At 57.9% G+C, this 25,435-nt stretch overlaps 2 protein-coding genes across 2 annotated transcripts; both read right to left on the bottom strand.

Annotated features, from left to right (window-relative positions):
- Positions 1–2,518: 2,518 nt before the first annotated feature.
- FEV (FEV transcription factor, ETS family member) lies at positions 2,519–7,673 on the bottom strand (the record flags this gene model as incomplete). Its single annotated transcript, XM_083864899.1, has 3 exons — positions 2,519–4,106; positions 6,533–6,831; positions 7,591–7,673. The coding sequence occupies 3 exons, from the start codon at positions 7,671–7,673 to the stop codon at positions 3,595–3,597; spliced, it is 894 nt and encodes a 297-aa protein (XP_083721025.1). The 3' UTR covers positions 2,519–3,594.
- A 4,159-nt stretch (positions 7,674–11,832) lies between these two features.
- Positions 11,833–14,186, bottom strand: CRYBA2 (crystallin beta A2; the record flags this gene model as incomplete). The annotated part of the gene is made up of 4 exons (XM_083865670.1): positions 11,833–11,980; positions 12,286–12,428; positions 13,474–13,615; positions 14,026–14,186. 4 exons carry the CDS (start codon positions 14,184–14,186, stop codon positions 11,833–11,835), a joined length of 594 nt encoding a protein of 197 aa, XP_083721796.1.
- Between the last annotated feature and the right edge of the window lie 11,249 nt (positions 14,187–25,435).

Genomic DNA, 25,435 nt, shown 5'->3' with positions numbered 1-25,435 from the left:
TTATGATGGCAGTACAGCTCCAGCCCTCAGCACATTGCTAAGGGAGAAAGTACCTTTTGGAAGCATCACCATTGCTTCCTTGGAGAGACTTCACACGGGGTTTTGGAGCCTGCCTGCCTGCACCTGCAGGCTCTGGCTGAGCCACACTAAGTCACGAAGCACTTTGCAGGGAGCCAGGCCAAAAGAAGGTGGTGTCTGGAGAGAGGATGTGAGTCAGCAGCTTGGGGGTAGGGGGCTGAGGAGCTAGTGCAGCTGGGATGAGGAGAGAAGGAAATAGGTGGGAATTGGGAGAGATGGGGAGGGTGCAGGAGTGGGCAGGAAGGCAGACTGTGTCCCCCAGGACAGACATGGCCTGGCTGTACTGCAAAGACTCTTCCCAGTATGAGAAATGGGAACTAAAATAGGCGAGGGACTAATCCATTCCTCCTCTGATCCATTTTAGGGGAGCTGGGAGATTTTGGAGAAGTTGGAGGGGTCCCCCTTGTCATGCTGGCAAGAGGCCATGGTCAGGGCATCAGGGCAGCCCTTTTGTCAGCTGAGTAAAGCCAGATACATTTGTGGTTTTTTTTTTTTTTTTTTTTTTTTTTTTTTTTTTTTGTTTTTGTTTTTGTTTTTGTTTTTGTTTTTTTTTTTAATCCTTCTTCCTTTAATCACAGGGCAGCAGAAGAAGCTGCCAGGCCTGCCCTGCTCCCTCAGTCTTCCCAGCACAGGCTGGAGCCCTTTGGGACTGTATTTCCCATCTCACCCTACACAGGGCACTCAGGGACTCCCCACAGGTAGGTTGAAAGCCCACGGGTGCACTGAGTGCAGCTGTCAGCCACATAAAATAGGCTCCCCACCAGCTGGTGCACCCCACTGCCAGAGACGGTGCTCCCGAATCTGCCCCAGGGCTGGGCACCCCTGCTCAGGGCCATGGATGATGTTCCACGGGGAGCTGTGCTGGGCTCGGCCCTGCTTGCCCATTGGCAGGATTTTGCTGCAGTCTGCTCCCAGCCGGTGGTTTTGGTGACTGAAGAAAGCCTGCAGAAAGCAGCACTGCCGGTGGACTGGGTCAAACTGGGCTCTGGGGAGGGGGGAGGCTGGGCTGGGTGAAGGCGGTCCTCTGTTTAGCCCTTCGATAAGCTCAACATGTCGCGAGGGGAGGTGGCTCCCAGCGGGGCCTGGGGATGGGAGCATCCCGAGTTGCCATGGTGACACCGGCTGCATCCTCAGGCAGGCAAGAGCATGGCTGGTGCAGCACCGCACGGGTGTCCCACCCACCCCCCGCTCCCTCCCCGGCTGCCGTCCCTGGGGAGTGCGGGACTGGTGCCCGGCTTTCGGCGCTGCACCCTGGGGACAGAGCGGTGGGACTGTGCCAGGAGAGCTCAGAGCACAGCGAAGCCACCCGCCCGCTGCAGCCTGTTGCACTGCGTGTGGGAGGCGGTCCTCCCTCTCCCAAAAAGGTAAGTCTCCCTTTTCCCTAGCTTGTCCCGCCTCCGATCCATCAGAGATCCGGGTTGCAAGGTCTCTCGCGAGGTGGGGCTGGATTCACCTGGGCTTCCCTGGTGCAGACACTGGCAGAGGGACGGGCAAAGGGGGGAAGGGAGGAGCTACTAGTGACCCACATCCCTTAATCCGTGTCCTGCCCTGCGTCATGCAGTTACCTAAGCCCTGAAGCAGGCTCCCCCGGCCAGGGCAGAGCTCTCTGCCTCGTCTCAGAGGGAGCCACTTGTGGCCATTTCCTCCATTTTGTCCTTGCAAAGTGAAACGTGAGGCCGGGGGGTGTCTCCAGCCTATCTTGGCTTTGGTTGCTTGGGGGTACCTACCCTTTTCCCCCTCACTTCACCTCCTGCCGTCTCTGGAAACCAGTCTGTGCAACACTGAGAAACCCTGGAGGTAGGGATAGCCCCCTCCCAGTCCCTGCAACTCCCTTCACTCTCATGGGCTCTCTGCTAGCAGCATCAGCCCCACTTCACAGCCTGAGCCCTCCCAGAGGACACACTGACATCAGATCCCACTCCCTTAAGCTGATTAGGTCAGTAAGGATGCATTGGAGCAGATGCCACCAAGGTTATGAGAGTGACCAGACCTTGGAGGGATGCAGAAGGGGCAGCATGGACCCCCCAGATCTGGGAACTGCTGTGATCTGGGGTGTGAAGGGAGAGGAGGTGGAGGGGAGGGGGACCACTCCTTTCCGTGGGCTGGGTAGTTCCATGACTCCCCCTACACAGCCAGTTTGATCCCTGTTGCAAGCCTGGGAGCCTGAGAACAGCCCCTGCAGGGGTGTCTCAAGTAGGTTTCCAGCTCTGTCCTATCTCTTGGGGATTGTAAGAACCAGAGATGATGGCTGGAAAAATATGATGCAGCCAGCCCCTTCCCACCCCAGCCCTGAAGGTGTTCTGGCTCAGATGGGAGAGGATTTGTTGAGTGGTTCCCCCTCTTGCCAGCTTGCTTCAGACAGGAGAGGACACAGGTCACAGCACCTCTCTGTTTTATTGAAGAACAATCCCTCCCCCCAGCCAGTGCAGAGCTCAGCATGCCCAGCTCTTCTGCATCCACGGGGCCAAAGTCCTGCTCCAGAGGATGGGGGCAGCTCCTTGAACCCAAGGGGAGAGACTCAGGGCTGCCCCTTGATGCCTGGGGTTCTCAGTCCTGCTGTCATCCCTTCCTCTGCTCCACCACCCACACTGCCTTGTCCCTGGGGATTTTCCCACTTGTGGAGGGTGTCCCACCAAACCTTGCACATGAGGGGCTAAAACTGGAATAAAACTGGAACATCAGTCTTGGAAGTGATGAGCAGAACACAGGCTTATGTGCAGGGTGTCAGGGTCTGCCTGTGGTGTGATCCTTGGGCACTGGGGAGAGGGCAGATTTTCAGACACCAGGCTATGCTGCCTCCAGGCTCTGGCCTTGCCCTGAGGACTGGCAGTGAGCCCCACACTTGTCCCTGGCACCTCCAACCCCAGAGCCCTGCCCTGGGCATGAGTGAACCCATAGAAAGCATCTGCTCTCCAGACCAAGGCATCTCCTGAGGTCTGAAGGAAGCTGCCTTCAGGCAGCAGGTATAGGAGGGCTGGAGGAAAGGAACCCTTTGGAGACAAAGGTGAGGGGACCAAGTAGTCAAGGAAGGTCCCCTTTCCTTGTCCCTTCTCAGTGGGACCCTCTTTCATAGACACAGCTGCCCTGGGGCCCCAGCTCCTGACTCCTCTCTGCAGGGAATGGGGAGGGCAGGCACAGGCTGGAGGCAGAGCTAAGGACATTCATGGTGTGGGCAGCGTGTTGCAAAGGAAAGGTGGGGAGATGTCCCTGCCAGGAGAGGGGCCCATGGTTTTCCCTTCCATTCACACCCTGCTTTAGGTATCCACATCTGTTCCCAGGCTCATGGATACTTCCTCATCTTAAATTTAGATGGCTTCCCTCCTCCAGACACCCACATCAGAGAACCAACTCAGCTATCCTGAAAGCACCCCCCATCCCCCACACCACATCAAACCTAAAAGGGAGCAAGTGAGAGCAGGGCACAATCCCATCCCCCATCCCTCCCCACTGAGCTTCCCAAATCCACAGCCCCATGCTGCCAGGGACATGGAGCATTCACTTGGCACAGGTGAGCCTCTAATGGTAATGGTTGTTCATATTGTTGAGGTGGGAGGCTGCCATGGCACTGAACGAGGCTGAGGGCTGAAGACTGTGCCCAGGGTAGAGGGATGGGCTGGAGCCAGGCCAGTAGGAGAAGCCAGCTGGTGTCACTCCCGAGGTCATGAGGTTGAGTTTGGAGATGCCTGAGAAGGGCAGTGGTGTCAGGTTGCCCTGAAATTTGTAGAGAGTGTGATCAGGGGTGGTTGGCTGGCACACCTGGGCCAGCCCGTGGAAGTCGAACTTGTAGGCGTAGCGCTTGCCGTGGACCTTGGTCATGATGTTCTTGTCGTAGTAGTAGCGCAGTGCCCGGCTCAGCTTGTCATAATTCATGTTGGGTTTGCTCTTCCGCTCCCCCCAGCGCCGCGCCACCTCGTCAGGGTCGATCAGCTTGAACTCCCCGTTGGTGCCTTCCCAGGCGATGCAGTTCAGGTTGGCCCGGTCCGAAAGCAGCTCCAGCAAGAACTGCCACAGCTGGATCTGCCCACTCCCTGCAAGGCCGGGCCCCAGAGAGGTTAAAGCTCCCTCCCAGGGCACAAGGTGAGGGGCAGATGTGCCCCAATCCCCTTGACCCACTGTTTTGTTACCCTCTCCCCCACCCAGGTTTTGGCTGCACCCCATTGCATCTTCCCTGCTTTAGAGACACATAAGATGGTAGCAAGATTTTGTCTCCTCTGCAACATCCCAACCCCATCCTACACCCCAGATATGAGGATAAGATGCCCTTGCACCTTGGGATGGAGTAGGTACGCTCAGAGGTCAACACAGGTTGCAGTGGGTCTGGATCCAGAATCTCCCCATCCCTCCCACCCACATTCACACACCACTGAAGATGAATACCTGCTTATTTGTTTTCATGGGAGGATGTGGCCTTTTTCTTTTATTGGCAGCCCCAAGAAGGACATATCTTGGCAGAACCCAGATCTATCCCAGCACAAATATTCCCCACTGCCATGTCTGCTTGAAACTGGGCTGGTCTCGCAGCACAGCCCCTGCTCTAGGGACACTGTGCCTTGCACAGATGTCTCCACAGTCAGCTCACAGGGTGCAATGCTGATCTGAACTACAACACAGGGAGACACAGCTAGGTGTAGGGGAGGAAGAGACAAGGACATAGCATGACCTACTGTGGCTTTGAATCAGCCATCAATGATGTTCCTTATTTCTGGAGGAAAAATGTCCTCCCTGAGACATGGCATTTGCATTTGCAGCATGCACTGAGGAGAATCCTTGGTGGGTACCTGTGAAGCCCCTCTGCCAGGCTGTGCACACACCAGAGCCTGGCACACCTCGACATGCCCCTAGTGAGGCACAAGGACATGCTCCATTGAGTCTGGCCAGAGATCACGAGAGGAGAGGGAATCTGGACCTTTGAGCAAGGAGGAGCCCTACTGCTGGGACTTGGCCACCCTGCAGAGCAGCCCTGCACTTACCCAGACACCCCACTCTACCTCCTCTGAGCAGCATCCCTTGCACATCCCTGCTCTTGATTCCAGTCCTTGCAGCGTAGTCTATTTCCAGAGCAGAAGATGTGCCTTTGCAGTTATCCCTCTGCTCTTCTACCATTATTTCGTCTAAAGGTGCTTGGATCCTATACAGAGGCTTAGCACCCATGACCTCAACAGCAAGAAGTCCTACAGCTCTGCTACATTTCCCACAAAACCCCCACCTTGTTCTGCTTGGTTTAGACCCATCTATTTTATCTGTGCTCCCTGTATCTTGCTCTAGAAGAAGCAGGGAACAGCCATTCCTCATCCATCCCCATTCCACCGAAACCTGCTCAGACATCCTGATCCAGGCAGCTGAGCCCAGGTCTTTCCAAGGTGTATTTCCTGGTTCCCCGTCCTGGGACCAATGTGGGGGATCTCTCCTCCCTAGGGTGCATCTGCAGCCCTTGCCTCTTCTCCGTCACCCCAGCTTACCCTTGCCTCCAGCTGATTCCCACCCATGGGTGTTCCACCCCATGCAAGGGGGTCAGGGTGGTGTTAGGGGGTACATCTGGGTGGGGTGGTGAGGCTCAATCCTGCCTGCCGCAGGGTGCCATGATAATGCACCTGAGAGCTCCCTAAAGAAACATCCAGGCATCCAAAAAGATTCTTCTCACTGTGGCACATTGTTTAGAGCATGGCTGGGCAGAGCCTGCAGTGCAGAGGCAAAAAGGTTCCTCCAGTTCCATCTTTTCTTTCACTCCCACCACTAAACCAGGGCTCCATTTTTCCTGCTCAGAGCACCCCTGGTCCCTGCCTCCTAGCAAACAGGCAAGCTACACGGCCCAAACACTGTAGTGCTGGCCCCGCGACGCCGTGCTGCTGCACTCCCAGGCAGGCTCCAGGCTGCTCCCTGGCCGATGCCCGTGACCCCTGCTCAGGTTATTCCAGATGGATGGCTCCGGTTCCCGGGAACCCATCCCTTCCCAGCCCTGTCCGAGACCCAGCACTTCACTGGCAGCTCCCTCACAAATGATGTCTCAACTCTCCTCTTCCACTCGCAGGAACGGATCTCCCGAGCCCGGATTATCCCGCCCCACTCCCGGGATGGCTGGCAGCTCCCTCCCCGTCGGATGTCCCGGAGCTCCTGGCAGACCGGAGTTAGGAGCCGGTCTCTCCCCGCTGCAGGGCTCGGGGGGATGAGTGCCCCGCTCCCTTCTGATGCCAGGGGACGGGAGCTTCCGACCGTCGGGGCTGGCCGCTGTCCCCGTGGGAACCGGCGGCAGGATGCTCCCAGCCCGAGGCACTCGCAGCAGCGGGAACGGGGGTTCCGCGGTGCCCGTGTCCTGCATGGGCAGTGCCCGGCAAAGGACGGGAAAGGGTCTCCGGTGGCTGCTGGGCGGGAGAGAATGCGAGTGCCCCGTGTCCCCGCTCCGTGCCGGCCGAGGGGAGCGGGGCCTGTCCAGGAGAAGGGGCAGCGGTGCTCTTACCTTTCTGCACGCCGGGGCTGAGAGACCCCCACGCCTGGCTCTTCCCGTCTTTGAACAAAGTTTCCCCGACAGGATCTGGGGGAAAAAGGGGGCGCGGGTGGGGTGGAGGGAGGGCTGGAGCCAGGCGGGACCGCGACCCCCCAGCGCCCACCCGCGGGCAGCGTCCCCGCAGCCCCCGGCCGCTCCCCCTCGCCTGCCCCGCCGCTGCGGCGAAGCCAGGAAACGCGTCCAGGAAAAAGGAAATCCGATTTCCGACCCAGCCGGGGAAGCTTTTAAATAGGAATAGAAGATCCCGTGGGCTGGGGTAGAGAGGAGAGAGGGAATGAGGGAGAGAGCTGTGGGACAGGGGGAGAGGGAGAGGAGGCGGGTGGGTGGCAGGATGGGTGACAGGAGCGGCGGGTGGAAGCGAGGATGTCTGTCGGCATTTGGGGAGTGGACCGCTGTGAAAATGAGGGATAAATGGATAGATGGATAGAAGGAAGGAAAGAAGGAAATGGGTGAACGGATGGAAGTACAGAAGAGACGATGGTGAGTGGGTAGATGGAGGAAAGAAAGTGTGAAAGATCGATGGATGGAAGGGCAGGTAATGGATAAGATGATGAGAAAACAGGCTGATGGAAGGGACGTTGGGTAGATAGAGGGGTTGGTTGGTAGCAGGGATGGAAAGGGGGATGCAGGGACAAGTGGGTGGGGTGGAAGGATGGATGGAAGCACAGGGGAAGGGTGGGTGGGTGGGTGGAAAGATGGGTTGGAAGAAAAGAAGGGTGGATGAAAAGATAGAAGGACAGGGTGACGGTGGGTGGATGAAGGATGAGAAGATGAGTGTGCGGGTGTGGGAAGCTGTGAGGACAGCTGTAAGGAAGAAGGAAGGGACGGTTGGGGTGCTGGAAGGCAGGAAGACAGAATGGACAGAGGGAGAGGGGATAACAGGGTGGGCGCTGGAAGGAGATGGGGCAGAGGAGAGCCCCAGGGCCTCAGCGGGACAGGGCGGGCAGGGGCCGGGTGCTGTGCGGCGCACGGCGCTGCGGCGGGGCAGCGGCCGAGGGATCCGCCCGTACCTGGCAGGTACATGTTGAGCAGCAGTGGCACCGCTCCGGTGCCGTGTCTCATGGCAGCTGTGGGGGCGGCCCGCGGGCTGCATGTTTTAATATTCCTGCCCCTATTATTATTATTATTATTCCACTTTATCAGGGAGCAGCTGATGGCGAATAAATGGCAGCGGGACGGGCAGGGGACGGGCAGGGGCCGGGGGAGGCGGGGGAGGAGGGAGTTTCCAGGCAACTCGCAGGGGCTGGGGCCCCGGCTCCAGCAATTTCCTCCGCTGTAATTAAAGCGGGCGCTGCCCCCCCCTCCCTCCCCCCGCTATCGGGCCCGCATCAGACTTTAATCACGGCCGCGGGTTTCTATGGAGAGCGGTTCGGGCCGCTTCCTGCCTCTTCCGCCTCCTTAACTCTTCGCAAACACGGCGCTGACATCCCAGTTGGGAGCGGGCTCGGACAACTGCCTGGAGACTGCCCGGGCCCGGCCTCCCACCAGCATCTCGCTTCCTGGCTCGCCGCGGGGCAGCATTTCCTCGGACCCCGCATCTCCCTGCACCGCATCGGCATCAGCACGGCACTGTCCCCTGGCGTCCGGCTCTCCGGGCCACAGTGCTGCTGGCCGTGGGGTCTGTGCCTGCCCCTTCCCCAGCTCCAGTCCTGGGCTCTCCTTGGCCTTCACAGAGCCCTGGGGTGGCCCAGGTGAGTCTCTGCCAGGTCCCTCCACCTCCAGGACAATGGTCATGGGGTTCCTTTGCAGTGCCCAGTTTTGGGGTGGGTAAGTGCATCTCCAGCAGTTGGTGGCACCAGGTCATACCACAGCTCTGCCAGCTCCCTGGCTCCTCTGTGCCCTTCTGAATAGTCCCTGCCCCAGGGACAGTTAAGCCTGTGACCATCTCACAGCACTGAGCCTTGTCCCAACCTGTTGCACATCTTTATTAAGATCTGTAGAAGCCGGATAACCCCCAACACCCACACAAACCAGGATGGCCTCATCTTCATCTGCTTGTCCTGGGCTGTGCTGGGTACATTCTGAAGACAGGAGGACATTTTGTAGAGAAACTAATAATGGAGAAAGGTGATACCAGCTCCAAAAACCCATCTGGCCAGGTGTTTCCCTGTCACCCATGGCTTCAGCTGCTATGCAGTTGTGGGATGCTGTCAGAGTCTCTGTCCCCCAGGTCAGGAGTGGACACTCCACAGGATCCCACAGCTTGAGGCAGCCAGGCAATATGCCAACAGCTGTCACCAGTTCTACTCCATGAGTCAAACACTGTACAGCCAGGCTCACAACTTCTCCTGTAGTGTTTCATTGATGTCTGGCAAAAGGATGAGTTCTTATGCTGGATTTAGCTGCCTTTCTGGAAAGTGATCATTGCAAGACATGAATTTGATGGAAATCAGGATATGGCCATGCCAGACTCACTGTTATTATTCATACTGCAGCCAAAATGTGCCTGCCCTGCATAAAAAGCTGCAGCCCAAGGGGAGTGATCCTCAGTCGGGGTGGCACAGGCCAACAGATCTGGTGTCTCCTCTTGTCAGGGGGTGTCCAAAGTGTTTAGGAAACAGGGGTTCCTTGGTTACTGAGCTCCACCTCCGCCCCAGGTGCTCCCCCTCTGCTGCCCATCTCCATCACGGGCAAAGAGCAGATGGCAAGGGGAGACATGAGCAGAGACCATGGTATTCCCCCAGCAATTCCCCACCAATCCTCTTCAGATGTAACAGCCCTTAAAAAGTTTGTCTTCCCCTAACTTGCCCCCTGAGCTCCACTGAACTTCTCAGTGGTGTGTCCAGCTCTGTACAGCCCGGCAGCCTGGGCTGCTCCCTTCATCTCTCTCTTCCCCAGCCCCCCAAAGTGCAGCTCTCACAGCAGTGGCTCCACAGCCTCCCAGACTTGCTTTCGCTGCCTGAGTCACTGAAACAAACCACAGGCAACGGAAAACAAGCCCTGGAGACTGCAGGGTGAGGTGGGGAGTGTGCCAGACCCACCATCCTGTCCTCTTCCAGCAGCCTGGGTGACCATGATACTCCAGAAAACCTGCATGGTGGAGGGTGTGGAGGGGGGGTCTGGGCTAACAGACATTGCATCAGCCCAGGGTGGGGAGGGGGCAGGAGTGCAGTAGGGATCAGGCTGAAAAATAGGTTTAGGGCTGCAGGAGCTGGAGAAGAGGGTGCTTTGGAGGGCACTGGGGATGGAGATGCCTGAGTCCCTGGAAAACCCTGTGAGTGGGGGGCTTAAAATGGGATATGAGGGGACTGGGGTCTTTGAATGATCTGAGGTCAGAGGTGTGCAGAAGGGCAGGAAGTGTCAGATCTTAAGAGCTGGCAAGCCCTGTGTCCTGTGGAGCTTTGGGGACCTGAGTGGTGTGACCCGAGGTTCATGGCGGAGCTGGGACGTGGGGGAGCTGGGGCAGACCCAGAGGATGAGGAAGGCAGGGTGTATGAGAAAGCCAGGAAACAGGGACCCACGTCCATGGGGAAACAAGGGACTGGGCTATGGGGTCTGAGGGGGATCTAGGAGATGAGGTTTCAGGTCTGTGGGGCTACTAGGGACAGAGCCCTGACATATGAAACACCCAGCTGGAAGCAGCTGCAGGTCCCTCCCGGCTGCAAGAGGCAGTCTGCCCCCCACCCCCCACTCCAGAGCTCTCCTCCCACCCCAGGTGGAGCACTAGAGGACCCCAGACTTTTAAATTACCTCCACAGCCCACCCCTACCCCCTGTCACAGCCCTATGTGCAGGTGCCCGGGAAAGCTTCACCTGTGAGCCGGCGTTGTGGAGCGGAGCAGAGCTGACGTGGCCCTGGGCTGGCTGCACCTGGCCAGGTGTGCCGGAATGTGTTTGTGCTGGGGGAGAGGCCGTGGGGCCGGGGCGGGGTGGGGCCAGTGGGGACACAGAGGAGACGGGGGAGGGCTGGGGGCACCCTGCAGCCGGGATGCCGCGTGGGATTGGGATATAAAGGTGCTGGTTCTTCTGCACAGTAACACTGGGGCTGGAGGGAGAGTAAAGGGGGAGAGGGCATGCAGGGATACACTTGAGTGCTCAGTCGTGTGCAGCTCACATACACTCATGCACATGCTGACACACACACCAGGGCTGGAGTATCTGCACACTACTGTGAGGGGTGTGCACAGACTGACCCCCTACCAAATCTCCCAGCACCCTTCTGGGACACTCCCTGTCTCAGGGCCAAGCACGCTTTTAACACTTTTAACAGAGTGGGCATCAGGGAACCCAGAACAGTTCCACCATGTATCCATGTCCTGGGTGTGGGGATCACCTCAGGACCAAAAGTCTGTGCCCCACGACAGCTTTGGAGTGCCAGAGCAGGATAGAAGACAAGTGGGAGGAGAGGAGGAGGAAGCAATGTCCTGGGTGCAGGGAGCACCTCGGGGTGGGAAGCCTGCACCCCAGGAGGGTTCAGTCTGCTGGAGCCGGATGGAAGAGGAGGAGGAGGCTGGGAAAGGGTGCCGGAGGAGGAGGAGGCTGGGTGGGGCTGCCGGTGTCCCGGAGCCGGATACTGGCACGGATATGCTGGCGTGGCAAGGCTGGGGGAGGACACACACACCGGCAAGCACCAAGCCAAGCCCCCTACCACCTGTGGAACGCTACCCTCAGACCTCCTTCCCCTGACCCCTGCACAACTCACCTTCCCCCTCAGCCCCTCTGTGCCAGTTCCCCCAAACCTTTCACAACTGTGACTGCCCCATTTTTTTGTCAGTGTCTTGTCCTGCCCCAGATGACCCCTTGTGTTCTTTCTTCTTCCTAGGCCCACAGAAGGCAGGGACCCCCTTCTCTCTTTCAGAGGGGTGCAGAGGAAGGGCACAGACTTTGTAGCAATCGATTTCCCTTGCATTGATCCTGGGAGGAGAACCCAGGGCACTACCCTGCTGGATATCTCTTCCCAGGGCACAACCTGGGAATGTGTCCTGGGATGTCCCCTCCCACCCCCAACCCTTTCTTTGCCCAGTAAGTTCCCATTTTCCTAGCCAGAGCATCACAGCAGTGGAACTGCATGGACAAGAGGTGGGGTGCAGAGAGCTCAGCCCAGGGTGGAGCTGGCCTTGAGCCCAAAGCTGCCTGGGGAAGGGGAAAACCTCACCTTCCACCCCACAGAGGATCCTCCCAGCATGGCAGCCCCCTGAGGAGCAGAGCAGAGGCAGGAGCACTCTTTTTTTGACAAATGCCTTTATTTGCTACCGGATAGAGGTCTATTGCACAGCAGCCTGGAGGCTGCAGGGCACACAGCCCTGCCCCTGTTCAGTGCTGGACGCGGCGGATGGATTGGATCTGGTTGGTGTGGGCCTGGCTGCTGTATTCATTGTACTTCTTGAACTCGCCGTTCTGTCTGTCCCGCTCCAGCACGTACTGGTAGCCCCTGTATCCTGGGTACTGGTATGCCACCCACCTGCAGGCAGACTATTGGCTCAGAGCCCCAAGCCAGTCATCCCATCCCATCCCATCCCATCCCATCCCATCCCATCCCATCCCATCCCATCCCATCCCATCCCATCCCATCCCATCCCATCCCATCCTTCTGCTTGCCTTGAGGGGAGAGGGACAGAAAATACCCAATGGCTTGTATTTTCAAGAAAAAAGTAGCACAAAGGCATCCCTTTTTTGAGGGGGTCCCCTTTCCACATGCTGGAGGGAGGTGCTTGCTGAACCTCTGCTCTTGGCACCCCTCAGTCCCCACCCCACTGATGCACTCACGCTCCGGCGTTCACTTTGATGGATGCCACCTCCTTGTTGCCCCAGCCCATGGCCTGCAGTGAGGGATAGTCATCACTCAGCTCAAACTTGTGACCCTGGAAGTTCTCAGCCTCGTAGAGGATGACTTTGCTGTCATTGTGGTTCTGTGAAGAGAGAGAGCTGGAGGTCAGCAGGAATGGGTTGGCTTGCCCAGGGATAGGAGATGTGGCATCAGTGTGACACATACCAAGACACTTTGAGAGGCCTGAGATCATGACCAGCTTTGGTGCAATCATGGGGATGTCCTTCAACCTGGCACACCCTCACTGTGACACCCCAGAACTGCCCAAGGATGCTGCTCTCACGTCCCTGTGGTCCCAATGCACAGCTGTCAGTGAGAGTTGGTGGCTACAACCTCTGGACCCACACAGACTGCAGCCCTCAGAATCATCACACTCCCCAAGGCTGCAGGAAGGATCGGGCACAGGATGCTGAGAGATGTCCCCTCAGCTCTGTGGGGCCTTTCTGGGCGCTGGACACGGAGGGGTTAATGGCTGGGACACTGAGTGATGCAGCACTGTCCCCCGTGCCCAGCCCCCACATGCATCTATCTGCACCGAGGAGCAGTCCTGCCAGTAAGGAGTGATCTTATCGCATCCCCTTTATTAAAGCCTGAACATATCTGCCTGGTGATTATTAAAAGTTGGGGGGGGACCCCCCTCTCGGAGGCGCAGACGTGCCGCTGCTGCGAGCACCAGTGTCTCTGCAGATGGAGCGATAGAGCCGCGTCTGCCTGGCCACGCCTCAGGTACCTTGGGCGGGAGGGGGTCGGACCCTGCGCCCCGAGCATCCCTGCGGTCCTGCCAGCTCCTCTCTGTTCATCCCATCCCCGGGAATCAGGGCTGGGAGACAAGGCCTTGCAACCCCAGTTTGGGAGGTAGCTCTCCAAAGCACAAAGCTGGAGCTGAAATTGTGGTTCAGGCTAAATTTTAGACCTAAAAAGCATCCCAGGATCTTTGCAGGGAGGTGGGAGCTGGTGGGTGCAGCTACTCGTCCCCTTCACATGTACATCTGTGTACACCTGACCCCTCCATCCCATGCCCCATGTAAGTCATCCTCCAGCCTGTCTCTCATCACCTCCATGCTGGGCTGCCTGGAGGGGGCTCTGCCTGCCTTAAGCCCTCCCTCTGTTGTGTCCCAGTAACTCACTGCGCATTTGACAGGCCGGAAGGAGAGGAGGTGCTCGGTCCGGTAGCCACTGTTCCCGCTCCAGGCCTCCCACCGGGGATAGTCACCCTTCTCCAGGATAAACTGCTGTCCCTGGTACTCAGGGTACTCGAAGCCTACCCAGCTGGAGGGAAGAGGAGGAAAACCCTCAGGGATGTGACACAGTGCCCAAGATCAGTCAGGGATCAGCTTCTCCTTCCTGGGCAGGGGACAGAGACACCCTGGCAGGTTATGGGTCTGTCACAGATGTTGGGGTCCTTGCTAGCAGCAAATGTCCCTTTTGGAAGTGGGACCCATCTCCCCAGAGCCACATCATTGCCTCCAACCTGTGCCTTGGCTTGGTAGGGTCTGCCTGACTAGCAGATGGGAAAACACAAGGACCACAAGAAGGAAGGTCGCATGATGAGGCTGTGTTATAGCTGAGCAGGAATTTGGGTGTTCTGGCTCCCTGGCAGCTCCCAACAGTCCCCTGGGAGCAGTGGGTTTTCTGGAGTGGGGTGTACCAAGGGGCCGCGGGGCTGGCGGGGCACTTACGGGCCAGACTCCACCTTGATGGAGCGGATCTTGCGGAAGCCGCGCTCCATGATGCTGGGGCACTCCATGAGGAATTCGCAGCGCTTGCCCTGGAAGTTCTCCTCCTCCCACACTGTGATCTTGTACTGCCCCAAGGTGTCCATGGCTTCACTGCTGGTCATACGGGTCGTTCGGCTGCTGGCAGAGCCCCACGTGTCACCCCAGGGCAGGTTCCCACTATCAGCCCCCAGCCACCCCACTGCCTGACGCTGAGCCTGGGGTGCCGGTGGTGCTGCCTTCACATATCCCATGCCACTGGCCCCTTGCCCTCCCAGGCTGGCATGGGGACATTTCCCATTTCCTTTCCTTTGGTACTGGGGGATCTCTGTCCAGCGAACCCCAAGTTGCAAGGGGAATTTGCAATGCCCCATCTCTCCATGTGATGTACCCTGGACTGCCTCGGTTTTTCTTCTCCCGAGCTCCCTGTGATGGCTCCAGGAGTTGTCTGGGTGCAGTGCCACTGTACCCACTGCTGGGAGGCGGCGGTGACCCCAGCTCAGACGCGGGCGCAAGTGTAGCCCTGGGGTAGAGCAGCCCGGCTCTTCCATCCCTCCTGCCAGGGTCCCTCCTGCCCGCACAGGGCACCCCCGCAGTGCCACCAGCACCCGCCACTTGCCCTTCCCCAGGGTGAGCGTTGGCTGCGGGGCTTGGTGTGGGGGTGAAGGGAGCGGGGCAGCGCCTGTGCACTGGGGTCTTGGGGGCTCACAGCCTAGTACTTACTTGGTCGGAGGGCAGGGCACAGAGGCGAAGGTGGCGGTGCCGGTGCCGGCTTCTCCCCTCGCCCTTTATAGGCGGGCGCTGAAGTGCCGATGGTGCAGGCGGTCAGGGCGCTGTGTCAGCAGGCAGGGGATGGGGGGGACGGGCTGCTCACCCACCCCAGACTCCGGCTGTCCATTCCACTTAGGCAGTGTGGCGAGAGCGGCCCCCCCGCGCCCAGCGAGGCTGACAATGAAAGTGCTGGGCTGTGTTTGCGCAGGGGCTCAGGGCACAATGGGCAAAGGGCCTGACGCGCCGCTTTCCTTTTTGCCCCTGGACAATGTCCCCGCTTGGCCCAGGGATTAGGGACCCAGCCTTTCCCAGGGCACCGGCAGCCTTTGCCAAGGTTGAGGCTTGTGGGAAGGAGGTGCCAGGGTGAAGGGGGGATTTACCATCTGGGAGTTGAGGGGCATTGATATCCTTATGCTGCAACACAGGACTTCTCTGGGGCTGCTTCTGCCCCTCCATATAGGACTCTGCTACACTTTTCCAACCAGGCCCTGCAGAGGTTACTATGTTGGCTGGAGACTGGACACTAATGGACCCCAGTTATATGCTTGTAATGCCCTGAGCATTTCCCCTGACTTGACAAAGAGGTCCCTGTGCTCCCATTCACCTCCCACTCGGGCAAGAGACACTATGCACTGTGGGAGGGGACCAACTTTGGGACAGAGATGTGTCCTTCACCTGGACAGGAGCACCAGCCCTGCCTGGAACTGCACCGTACCATGCAGCTGTCCCCAAGGTCTCCCACCACGACCTGGGATGGATGAGGCCACCACAGGCTGGAAAGGAGGAAGAGTGCCCTGATGAGCTGTGAAATCCTGGGTGTCTAGGCAGCTGTGTTTCTTGCAGCATCTCTGTGTAGTGTGTGGTGAGGCTGGGCACTCCCCACCTTCAGCTGGGTAGGTGCCACGCTGGCCACTGGGCAAGGGCTGGACCATAGCACCTCACACCTCAAACCTTCCCAAGAAAACACCACCCCTTCTGGGGGTTCTGGGCATGGTTGGGGGTTTTTTGGTGGTGTTTTTTTTTTTTTTTTTTTTTTTTTTTGTTTTTTTTTTTTTTTTGTTTTTTTTTTTTTTTTTTGTTTTTTTTTTTTTACTATTTCCCACAAACATCACAAGAGACCCGGACATTGTTGGTTATGGATAATACAGTCTGGGCAGCTGGGGGTGGTGTTACTACGCCTGGCATCAACAGGAATCGGGGACTGAGGGGTGACAGCAAGGACGGGACAGGGACAGGACTCGAGGGTCCTCTTCGTGTCCTCCCCACTGCTCGACGGCTCTGAGGCTCGGTGCGAGTCCGCGCCGATGCCTGCGGGCCCCAGCAGAGGGTGCAGCCCGGCAGCGGTTGGAGCAGGCTCCACATCAGGGACATTAGTGGCCCTTGGCCGGGGACAGGCGCTGGGGAGCCGACCCTCAGCTTGCGTTGCCTGAAGCGTTCCTAGCAGGGATGGGGAGACCCTCTTGAAGCTGTCTGTGGAAGCAAAAAGTGGAGGGAAGGATAGGGATGCTCCCTGGAGAAGGAAGAGCACCCTGCTGCAGACTGGTGGCCTGGGGACATCTCTCAAAATGCTGGGAGACAAGCCTGGGTAGCGTTTAGGGAAGCCATCACCTTGGCAAAGGTGAGGCAAGATGTAGAGTACACTGCAGAGTCCCCCACGGTGCTGCCACTCCTGGCCTGGGCTGTGTGAACAGAGGTGTGGTTCGGGGTGCTTGAGGCTTGACGACAGCTGGGGACTCCATGGGGTGTATTACACCCCAGGGCACTGTGGGGTGTATTACAGAGCCCCACTACTTGAGGCTCCACAGGATATGTAGGATGCTGCGAGCTGTTATAGGATGTGTGTGTGGAGTGTGTGGGGCACTGTAGGGTGTGCTACAGGATCTATGGGGCACTGGTGGTGTGCCATCTCCAAGTAGTCTCTGTCACCAGCCAGCATTCCCTTGGCTAGGTCACTCAAGCCCCCAGCCACACCTGCCCAGCTGGGGACAGGGCCAGAGGGAGGCTGGTGTGGGGGCAGGCAGCGATTCTGCTCAAGGACAGCTGCTAATACTGGCTGTGGGAGCTGGTTTACACTCGCCCAGGGCCTCCTGCATAGGCTAATTTAATAAAGGCCCCTCGTAGCTCCCGGCTCAGCTTGTTCCCTGCACTAACAAAACAGATCATGTTTCTCAGTGCCACTGGGCACAGCACAGCAGCCGGCAGCTCGGGGGCACAGTGGGAGCACAAGGTCACCCAAGTGCTCCACGCCAAGCCCAGACCATGCCAACGATGGGGTTGTACCCCATGCCTTGCGCAGGCACTGCTCCCAGGACAGTGCACAGCTGGGGGAGCTGAGCAGGCTGAAAGGCAGCAGCAAGAGAGGTGAGGTAGGTGCTGCCCAGGAATCCTGATGCTGATCCCATGTCTGTGGCAATACACAATTGCCACTGATGTTATGAATATCTGGGCTAGCTGACCAAGGCAGAACAGCTGTGTGCAGTCCACCTGGCTGACACCACGGGCTGAGCCCTGGTCACACCTGCAAGGACCTCTAGCTCCTCTCTTCCCAGGACCACCATTCCAGGGGGCTGGAGGTCTGTGGGCTGGGCAGAACAGGAGCAGATGGAGCTGGTGCCGGCCCCTGTTTGTCTTTCTCCCAGTTGCCTGGTGCTCTGTTTGTTCTGGGGATGGCTTCCTGCTGTCAGGGCCAAAACAGGTGGCTTTTATTTGCAGGGTCTGGCTAATTAGATCAGGGGTGGTGTGTCATTGCACTCACACAACCCCATTGCTCCCTTTTTCTTCCCCTTTCTCCCCCAGCCTCATTTCTGTGGGAAATCATCCTCCTTGACAAGGATGCGAACACCCTCCTTCTCTCACCTGTGCTTCAGGGCTGCTCTGAACATGGCCACACCAGGACTGGCTAATCCCAGCCAAAACCCCTTCCACCTGCTGGAACCCTGGATCCCAGAGTCAAGAGTGTTGCTGGGATCCCCGGTGCCACTTGTCCCCTCCAGAAGCTTTCCTGGCCACATGAGCCATATGTGTACAGGCACACATCTGCCACAGAAGCCTCCTCACGCAGGCACTGCCTTGCACCAGGAGCCCTGGCACACGTCAGCTGCCCCACATGCACGTGTCTCCTGTGCATCACCCAGGATCCCATCCCTGCAGCCAGGAACTCCTAGGATTGGAGAGAGCCTGGCAGATGTTGCTGGGATTAGCTCCCACGCAGGCAGACACGCACAACCGTGGGCTGCCAGCTGTTCCATACCGAGAGATGTTCCAGGCACTCCCATTCCCCCAAGGCTGGGCTTGCCACATGCCAGATGCAGCTCCTGCTGCCCCCAGGGCAGGATGAGTCCAGAGGATGAGTGGGAGAGAAGCCCACCGGGGACCAAGATGTTGATTGGTCTCAAGGCAATGTCACCAATAGCTAGGGAAGGGCAGGGATGCAGTGGAGGTTACAGTTAGTGGGACACAATGCAAGGGGTACCCACACATTCTTACTCACAGCTGGGTCTCACAAACAGCTGGCTGAGAGGGTTCTCCCCACAGCAGCCCTCACCCCAGCCTCAGATTTCCACAAGCATCTCAGCCAGCCACCAGTACCCCCACAAGAACCTGCTCTCCAGACTTGCCCACCTGCTGCACCCACCCGACAAGACAAGGATACTCCCAGGGACACAGGCTCACCCTGTGCCACCCATTCATGATCTGACTCTGGCTGCCCCCAGCATGGGGGAGTGCTCAGTCCCCAACTCTGCCAGCCTTGCTCAGTCCCCACGAACTGCCAGGGGAGCTGTGGCCTCACCTGCCTGCTCCCCACTGTTCCCATGGGGACTAATCCCACCTGAAGGTCAGGGAGGCTCCACCAGCTGCTTACCTCCTGCCTGTGGATTACAGCCTGGGTGTGAGCAGGTGGCAAAGGCTGCCTCCCCAGGTTGGCCCAGCCCTGATAGGGAACTGACAGGAGCACAAATCCAAGCCAGACTGCTCCAAAAGGCAACCCAGGGTAGCGTGTCCCTTTCAGCCTGAGGTGTCCCATCTGTCACACCCTACCCACTTGGGGATGCCAGGCACTGGGGCAGAGGAGCCAGTATCAGGTCCTCTCTTCCAGATCCTGATCTGAAAGGGAGACCACTAGTACCAGCCACAGGTGACCTCAGCCTGGCACCTCCAGGGCGCCCCATAGCTTCAGTGTCCTGGAGAAGCTTGCTGGTTCTCACAAGTTCCCAGTGCAGACCAGTCCCAGGGGTGCAAGACAGGGGAGCATGCCTCAAACCACATCAGCCTGGCCTGGATGCAGCTGCTGATGCATCTCCTTCAGTACAGTGTATCATATTTGGAGGGATACCAAGGGGTGAGCACAGCTTCCTAGACACCAGTCTTACCTATAACAACTAGGGTGTCGACATGGAGGTGCAGAGTGCAAGATAAAGGCTGGCAGCCCCTGCAGCCTCAAGCCAGGGGATACCAGCTCAGCTGCTACCTGGCCAAGGTCCTACTCCACCCCAATGCTCCTCCACTGCCCTGTTGGCCACATCTGTAGTGGCAGACACCCCAAACTTGGGTGATGCTGATGCAGGAGGCAGATGAAAAGGTTGGCAGTGGCAGGTCCCCTCCTCCAGCAGCTCTGAGGATCAGCACAGGCAGGGGCTGAGCCAGGTGCTGCCACAAGAACAGAACGTCCTGCCTCAGGGCTCCCAAAGCCAGCAATAGCCAGGCCAGAAACAGCAGCCCTGGCAACCTGCTCAGTGTCCATCCCCTGGGCAGGCTGCCTACACACTTCCCAGAGCCACTGGCTGGGAAGAGTAGAGCCTCATCACTCACCCCTTCCCTGGAGGCCTCGTGGGAAGATGGGGCTGATATGCTCCAAGATGCAGGACTAGTTTAAACTCTGTTTTTTTTTCCCCAGCATCATGAATCCTTCATCAGAGCTCTCCCTTATCCTCTTCTCTCATGAGGGTTCAAAGACATTTTTGGGGGGCAATTGTAAAACATGTCCTCTCACCCCAGTAGTCTGTGGGTGCAGGAGGAAGGATGCCAGGCTGTACCTGTGCTATCCCTGATACTCCCCACAGCCAGGAATGAGTTGGAGTGTGCATAACTGCCTGTAGTTTCACCATAGCAGAATGCAGATCCATGCCTGGGACCCACCTCTCCCCTCCACCCTGTCTGACAGAGGGTGACAAGCTTGTCCCAGAGCCCAGGCAGACTGAAGTCTGTCTCTTCTTATTATCTTCAGCTGGGGGTGATGTGTGGGATGGACTCATTTCCTGGTGACAGAGTCTGAAGCCACAGCCTGGCAAGGGGACTTCAGGACCCCAGCACAGAATGAGGACAGTCCCTATACTCCCTGCCCCAGGTCTGCCCATGCCAGGAGCAGGTTGGAGCAGCACCCTGGCCTCCAACATTAGCTCATCCCCAGGGACACAAGCAGCCTGTCTCCTTGTGCAAACTGTCTGGGTACCCACAGTGGTGCTGGGACAGACTGACTTTCAGGGGCAGGGAGCTCCCGCTCTGCCCGGGCACCCCTTTCAGGCACAGCAGAGATGTGCCAAACAGGCTGAGTGGGGTCAGTTGAGGTCTAGGGATGCTCGCACCACCCTGTTCTCAGACCCTGAGGTGCCCACACAGCCCTGTGGGCTGGTCCCCTCCAGGGCACTGACATGCTGAGAACAACCAGCTGCCTCTCCCACATCCTGAAGTTAAGCAGTGTCTGCCCCAGGATGGCACACCCCATCCGGGCTGGGCAGGACATGAGCAGCCCAGAGGCTGCCAGTAGCAGTGCACACCTCTGCTCACACCCACACCTTCACACACACACACGAGGAAATAGAGCAGCAAGCAGTGCAGGGGCGTGGCCAGCACCACCCATTCAGCTCAACAGGAGAACACACACATGTGCATACATGGGACAGGGATGCACCAGCTCTGCTCTGCCTGCCAGGGAGGGCACACACATTGAAACGCCTATGCAAATATACTGGCATGCATGCATATATGCACCTGCATGAAACTACACCTATGTGCAAATCCAAACCTGGTGACTTGTGTCTCCCCAGAGCTCCTCCTGCACCCTGCCTTCTCCATGCAAATCCTCCTGGTGCGGAACTGTGCCACAAAATCCCCAGCCCAGGTCCCAAGCTCCCCAAAGCTGTGCTATGGGCCATGCAGAGCCTGGTTTGGGGAGCAGCACCACCCAGCATAGACAGCAGTATGCCTCATCCCATGCCAGCCTGGCACAGCCGTTGGTACCAGCACTGGCTCTGACATGTGGAAGTGGGTGTTTAACTCCTCTGGATCTTTGTATCATGAGGAGAAGTTCACCCTTGGGTGCTTATCCCGCTAGAGAGTCATTCCCCAGGTAACACAGCCCTCAGGGCAATGTGGCTTCCCGGGGCCATCCCACCTTCAGACGGTTTCACTGCTTCCCAGTGCCCCTGGGCTGGGAGAGCTGGGGCAGTGAGAGTAGGCTGGAAAGGTGGCAAGGGAGCAATAAAACTAGGGCATAAGGCAGCCCAGAGGTGCTGGAGCAACCACACGAAAGCAGAGGAGGCATGGCCGCATTTCCACAGCCTTGCTCTGCCAGATATCATCTCCACCAGGCTCTGCCCCCACAGGGACACACGTGCAGGAACTGGAGCACATGGACAGCAGGGTCTGGCTTTGCTCAGAGTTATTAATCATGTTCTGTTTGATCCCAACCTGAGTAGGGCAGCTGCAGAGGGTTGTGCATATCAGGGGATGTGTTGTGCTTTCTCAGCTTTTCAACTTTGCCAGGATTGGTAGCAGGAGACACAGAGCCTGGAGACACAGCCCCAAGGGGCCCATGACCATAGTGATGGTCAATCACTGCACCTTCTGCAGGCTGTTGCCAGGCTAGGATGTACACTTAGCTCTGGGAGGATGCAGGGAGCATGGCAACCTTGGAGATGCTCTTTGATTTTGGCCCCAACCTAAAAGACCTATTGGAAACTTCCCAAAGCATCTGCCCAAACAGGAAGCCTAGGAGGTGCCTCATCTCTGTGCCTTGCAGGGGCACCCCAAGGAGGGAACAGGACTCTCCTGCTCAGGGATCAAGGTTGCTGAACTTTTTCCTGTGCATAGCTGCATAGGGGTGAGCGAAAGCAGCAGGAGTCATCCTGTCCCTTAGCACACTCTGAGCTCCTTCACCTCCAACCTCCAGACTGGCTGGATGGGCTGAGTCATTTTTGGTGTTTGCAGAGAGGCTGCAGATAGGCTCAGGATCCACCTGGAAAGTCAGAGCATCCCTGAGCATGGCAGGACCAGATCAGGATCCTGTGGTACAGAAGTGCCTGTGCCTGAGGGCAAGGCAGGAGCAGCTCAGGGCTGACAGAGAAATCACAGGCAAAGCCAGGCATAGACTGGGTGAGGGATATTTCCCCTTTTTCCAAACAATATACTGAGGTGGGAGGAAAGCAGGTTCCCTGCTGTCCCATCTCCTAGCTCTCCATGACTCCCTGCAGCTTCCATGGTGCTAGGAGCAGCCTCAGGCTCTGAATGTCTGCTCTGACTGCTGGGGGAGAGGGATGGAACCAGGACATAAAATGGGACAGGAGTCCAGGTCAAGCACTTGTTCTTGAGAGCAGGGCAGGCTTAGTAGGACTGTCCTGGAAGAGACCCACTGGCTTGCCAGCACCACCTCCCATACCCTTCCAGAGCAGGAATAGGCACAGGGGTTGCCACCAGCAGAAGCTGGCACCTGGCCTGCAGGCTTAGGGTGCACAACAGGAAACACCTGCCCTGGACGGACAGTCCCTGGAAGGGCTGGGAAGTGCAGGTCCTGGGAGTGAATCAAGGCAGAGGGGTGTAAGAAAGGATGTGACACCCCCTAACCCTCTGCCCTGCTCCTTGGTGCCTCTTCCTGCTCTCCCTCCCCGCTGCTTCACTGTCACCAGTTAAAGCTCCCTTGGTGCCAGCAGACCATTGAGACCTACCTGGGTGCTTGGCAGAGCCTGCCAAACTCCACCCTGGGCCAGCACCGTGCCAGGGCTCTCTGTGCCTGCCATGGCTCTGCAGTGCTGCCAGGGCCAGGCTGCCCTTCCCCAGCAGGCTGCTACAAGCAGCCATCAGCCACACAGACAGAATGTGTGTGCCTAGTGTGTTACATGTGCCTGCCATGCCGTGGCCACATGGACATGAGCCCTGCACGTCACAGCCTGCAAAGCTGAGTGCCAGAACTGCCATGTGTTCCACTGCCACCTGGGCCCCATGTCCCACAGTGTTCATTCATACTACGTGTGGATTGCATCATCTGTGTGTTCACTGCTGCGTGTGTTTGGGTGCGATTGCGTGTTGTGCGTGTCCCTTGTGCGCTTTGCTCCGCACGCAGCCTGGATGTTCACCCCGGCACGCAGGAGTTGCAAGCAGGCGTGTGGTCCCTCCGCGGGCTGCAGGGCACGGCCCCCTGCAGAGGAGTGCGGCCGTGCCGGGTCTCAGCGCCCGCCGTGCGCTCGCAGATGGGCTGGACCTGCCTAACGCGAGCCGAACGAACAAAACGTTCAGGTCAGGTATTGCACGTGGGGCTCGACGCCAGGCAAGTGCAGAGGTGCTCCGACTTCAGATAGTGTGGGCTGGAGGGGTGCTCTGCCTTGGGCTGTCAGCAGCCCCTTCCACACCCTTCCCTCCCGAGCTGGGTCCGTCCAGGCTGGGAGACGCTGTCCTTGCTGCACACGCTGCTCCAAACCAGCTCCTCCGGGGGTAAAGTCCGGAAAGTGGATGCTTGACACCTGCTGCCTGGGAAAGCCAAACAGAGCAGGGGTGGTTTAACTGGCATGCCAGGGCGGAGAACAGGGAAGGAAGGAAGGAAGAAAAGAAGAAAGTAAATGGAGGAGGGAAGCGGAACAGAAAAGACTGAAAAAATACAGGTGGACGAGGAGAGTTAAGGAAAGGGGACAGGCTGGACAGTGTCCCCTGAGCCCATCCCCTTCCTTCTCGGGAGTTCAGGTGTGTGACCGGACTCCCAGTACTTGTCCCGGGAAAGCCCCCAGGGTGTTCTCCATGCCCAGTTCCCTGTTCCCAGCCAGGCAGGCAGGACCCTGGCCAAGGTGTGCTGGGCTATAGCAGCTCACCTGGCTCCGGTGACACGCTGGCAGCTGTCAGGTGAGCGGCTTCGCCTTCCCCCGCTGGCTCACAAGCAGAAAATGAGGGTGACGCTGGCTGGATGGGGCTTTTATAGTCCCGATAAAAATAGCGCTGGCTGGCCGGTGATCGGGGGGCCGGAGAGATGTGACTGAGCAGAGACAGGCAAGAGGGCTGGGCTGGCGGCGGCGAGCCTTCTCCCCAGCACACCTGTCACAGCTCTGTGTTTGCTCAGAGCAAATATTGACCCAGGGAAGGCAGGCTGGGCAAGGGAGGCGATTAGCCCACCTAGATTAGAGGCAGAGCAGGTCTCTATGCAAACTCTCCAGGGCTGCCTTTGTTAATGGGAGCCTGATGGGCTGATAGGAGCCAGGAGCCTGGGTGCTGGGGTGGTGGGGAGGAGGAGGTGGGGGGTAGAGGAGGAGACATTCATTAACCTGCACTGGAACAACACCAGCTGTCACTTTTCCACCCACCTGCCTGGCTCACTTTGCAGCAGAGATGAGAGGAGAGCAGGGGGCCAGGGGAAGCAGGTGTGAGGATACCCTGCCGGGGCATCTCTAGGATGGCAGTGGCTTTCTTGCAGTCTTTTGGGCTGCTGAAAGGTCAGGGAGTTGTGAAGTCTCAGGGCAGAAAGCAAATCTAGTGCCTACCCCAAGCAGTCTGAATGCCAATGATAGAAAAGTCTTCCTTGTTCTCACCCCAATCCCCCCACTCATGCTGCAAATCCCCACGGCACACCAGGACAATGCTCACACTTCATTTAGAGCAGTCCACAGACTTCTGAGCTAGGCAGCAAAGCAGAGCTCAACAAAACATTGGGAGTGCTCTCTTTGGGAGTGTTCCCTGCATGGCCACACAGGCCAGGAGCCAGCTGTTCTAACACAGCAGCAAGAACAGGATGTGTTTCACTCCCTGTGCACATGCTTCCCTGTGGGTCACTGCATCCCAGAGTCACAGCACCCCTGTGTCCCAACTGTGTCACTGCCCAGCAGGGTAACGTGCAGACACCCCCATGCTGGCTCTGGGAGCAGTGTGCAGAGCTCACAGAAACTAGGGGAAGTTTAGACACACTCCTACAGTGCCCAGCCACGTTGTTCAGCCCTGAGCTGATCTCAGCCAGAGTCAGCAGGAGCTGGCCTCTCTCTCCCAGTTATTCTGGCACCCACAGCTCCTTGGACAACAGAGCATGAAGTGCAGCAGCGGTGGCAGGAGAAGCTCCTTTGTGCGAGTGCAGTGGCCTGTTTGTTTGTGTAGATAGGTGTGTTTGTGGGTGGGGAAGGGGGTAACACTGCTTTAACCCCCACAGTGTACATCTGCAGGAATCGTGGTCCTGGGTGTGCTTTAGAAACCATCACCATTGCTCCCTCCAGAGCTGGAATGTACTTGCAGGTTGCACTAAGTGGATTCCCAAATGTAAGAGGATAGTGGCAGATCCTTAGCAGCCTCTGCCACCCAATTCTTCTTCCTTGGAGATTTGACCCTCTCCTACTCAGGATTTTGAAAGACAGGTTCCATC

Source organism: Zosterops lateralis (assembly GCF_965231275.1).
Source record: "Zosterops lateralis genome assembly, chromosome: 7".
NCBI lineage: Eukaryota > Metazoa > Chordata > Aves > Passeriformes > Zosteropidae > Zosterops > Zosterops lateralis.
Note: the sequence above shows the minus strand (reverse complement) of the source record. Positions and strands in the feature narration are given on the sequence as shown.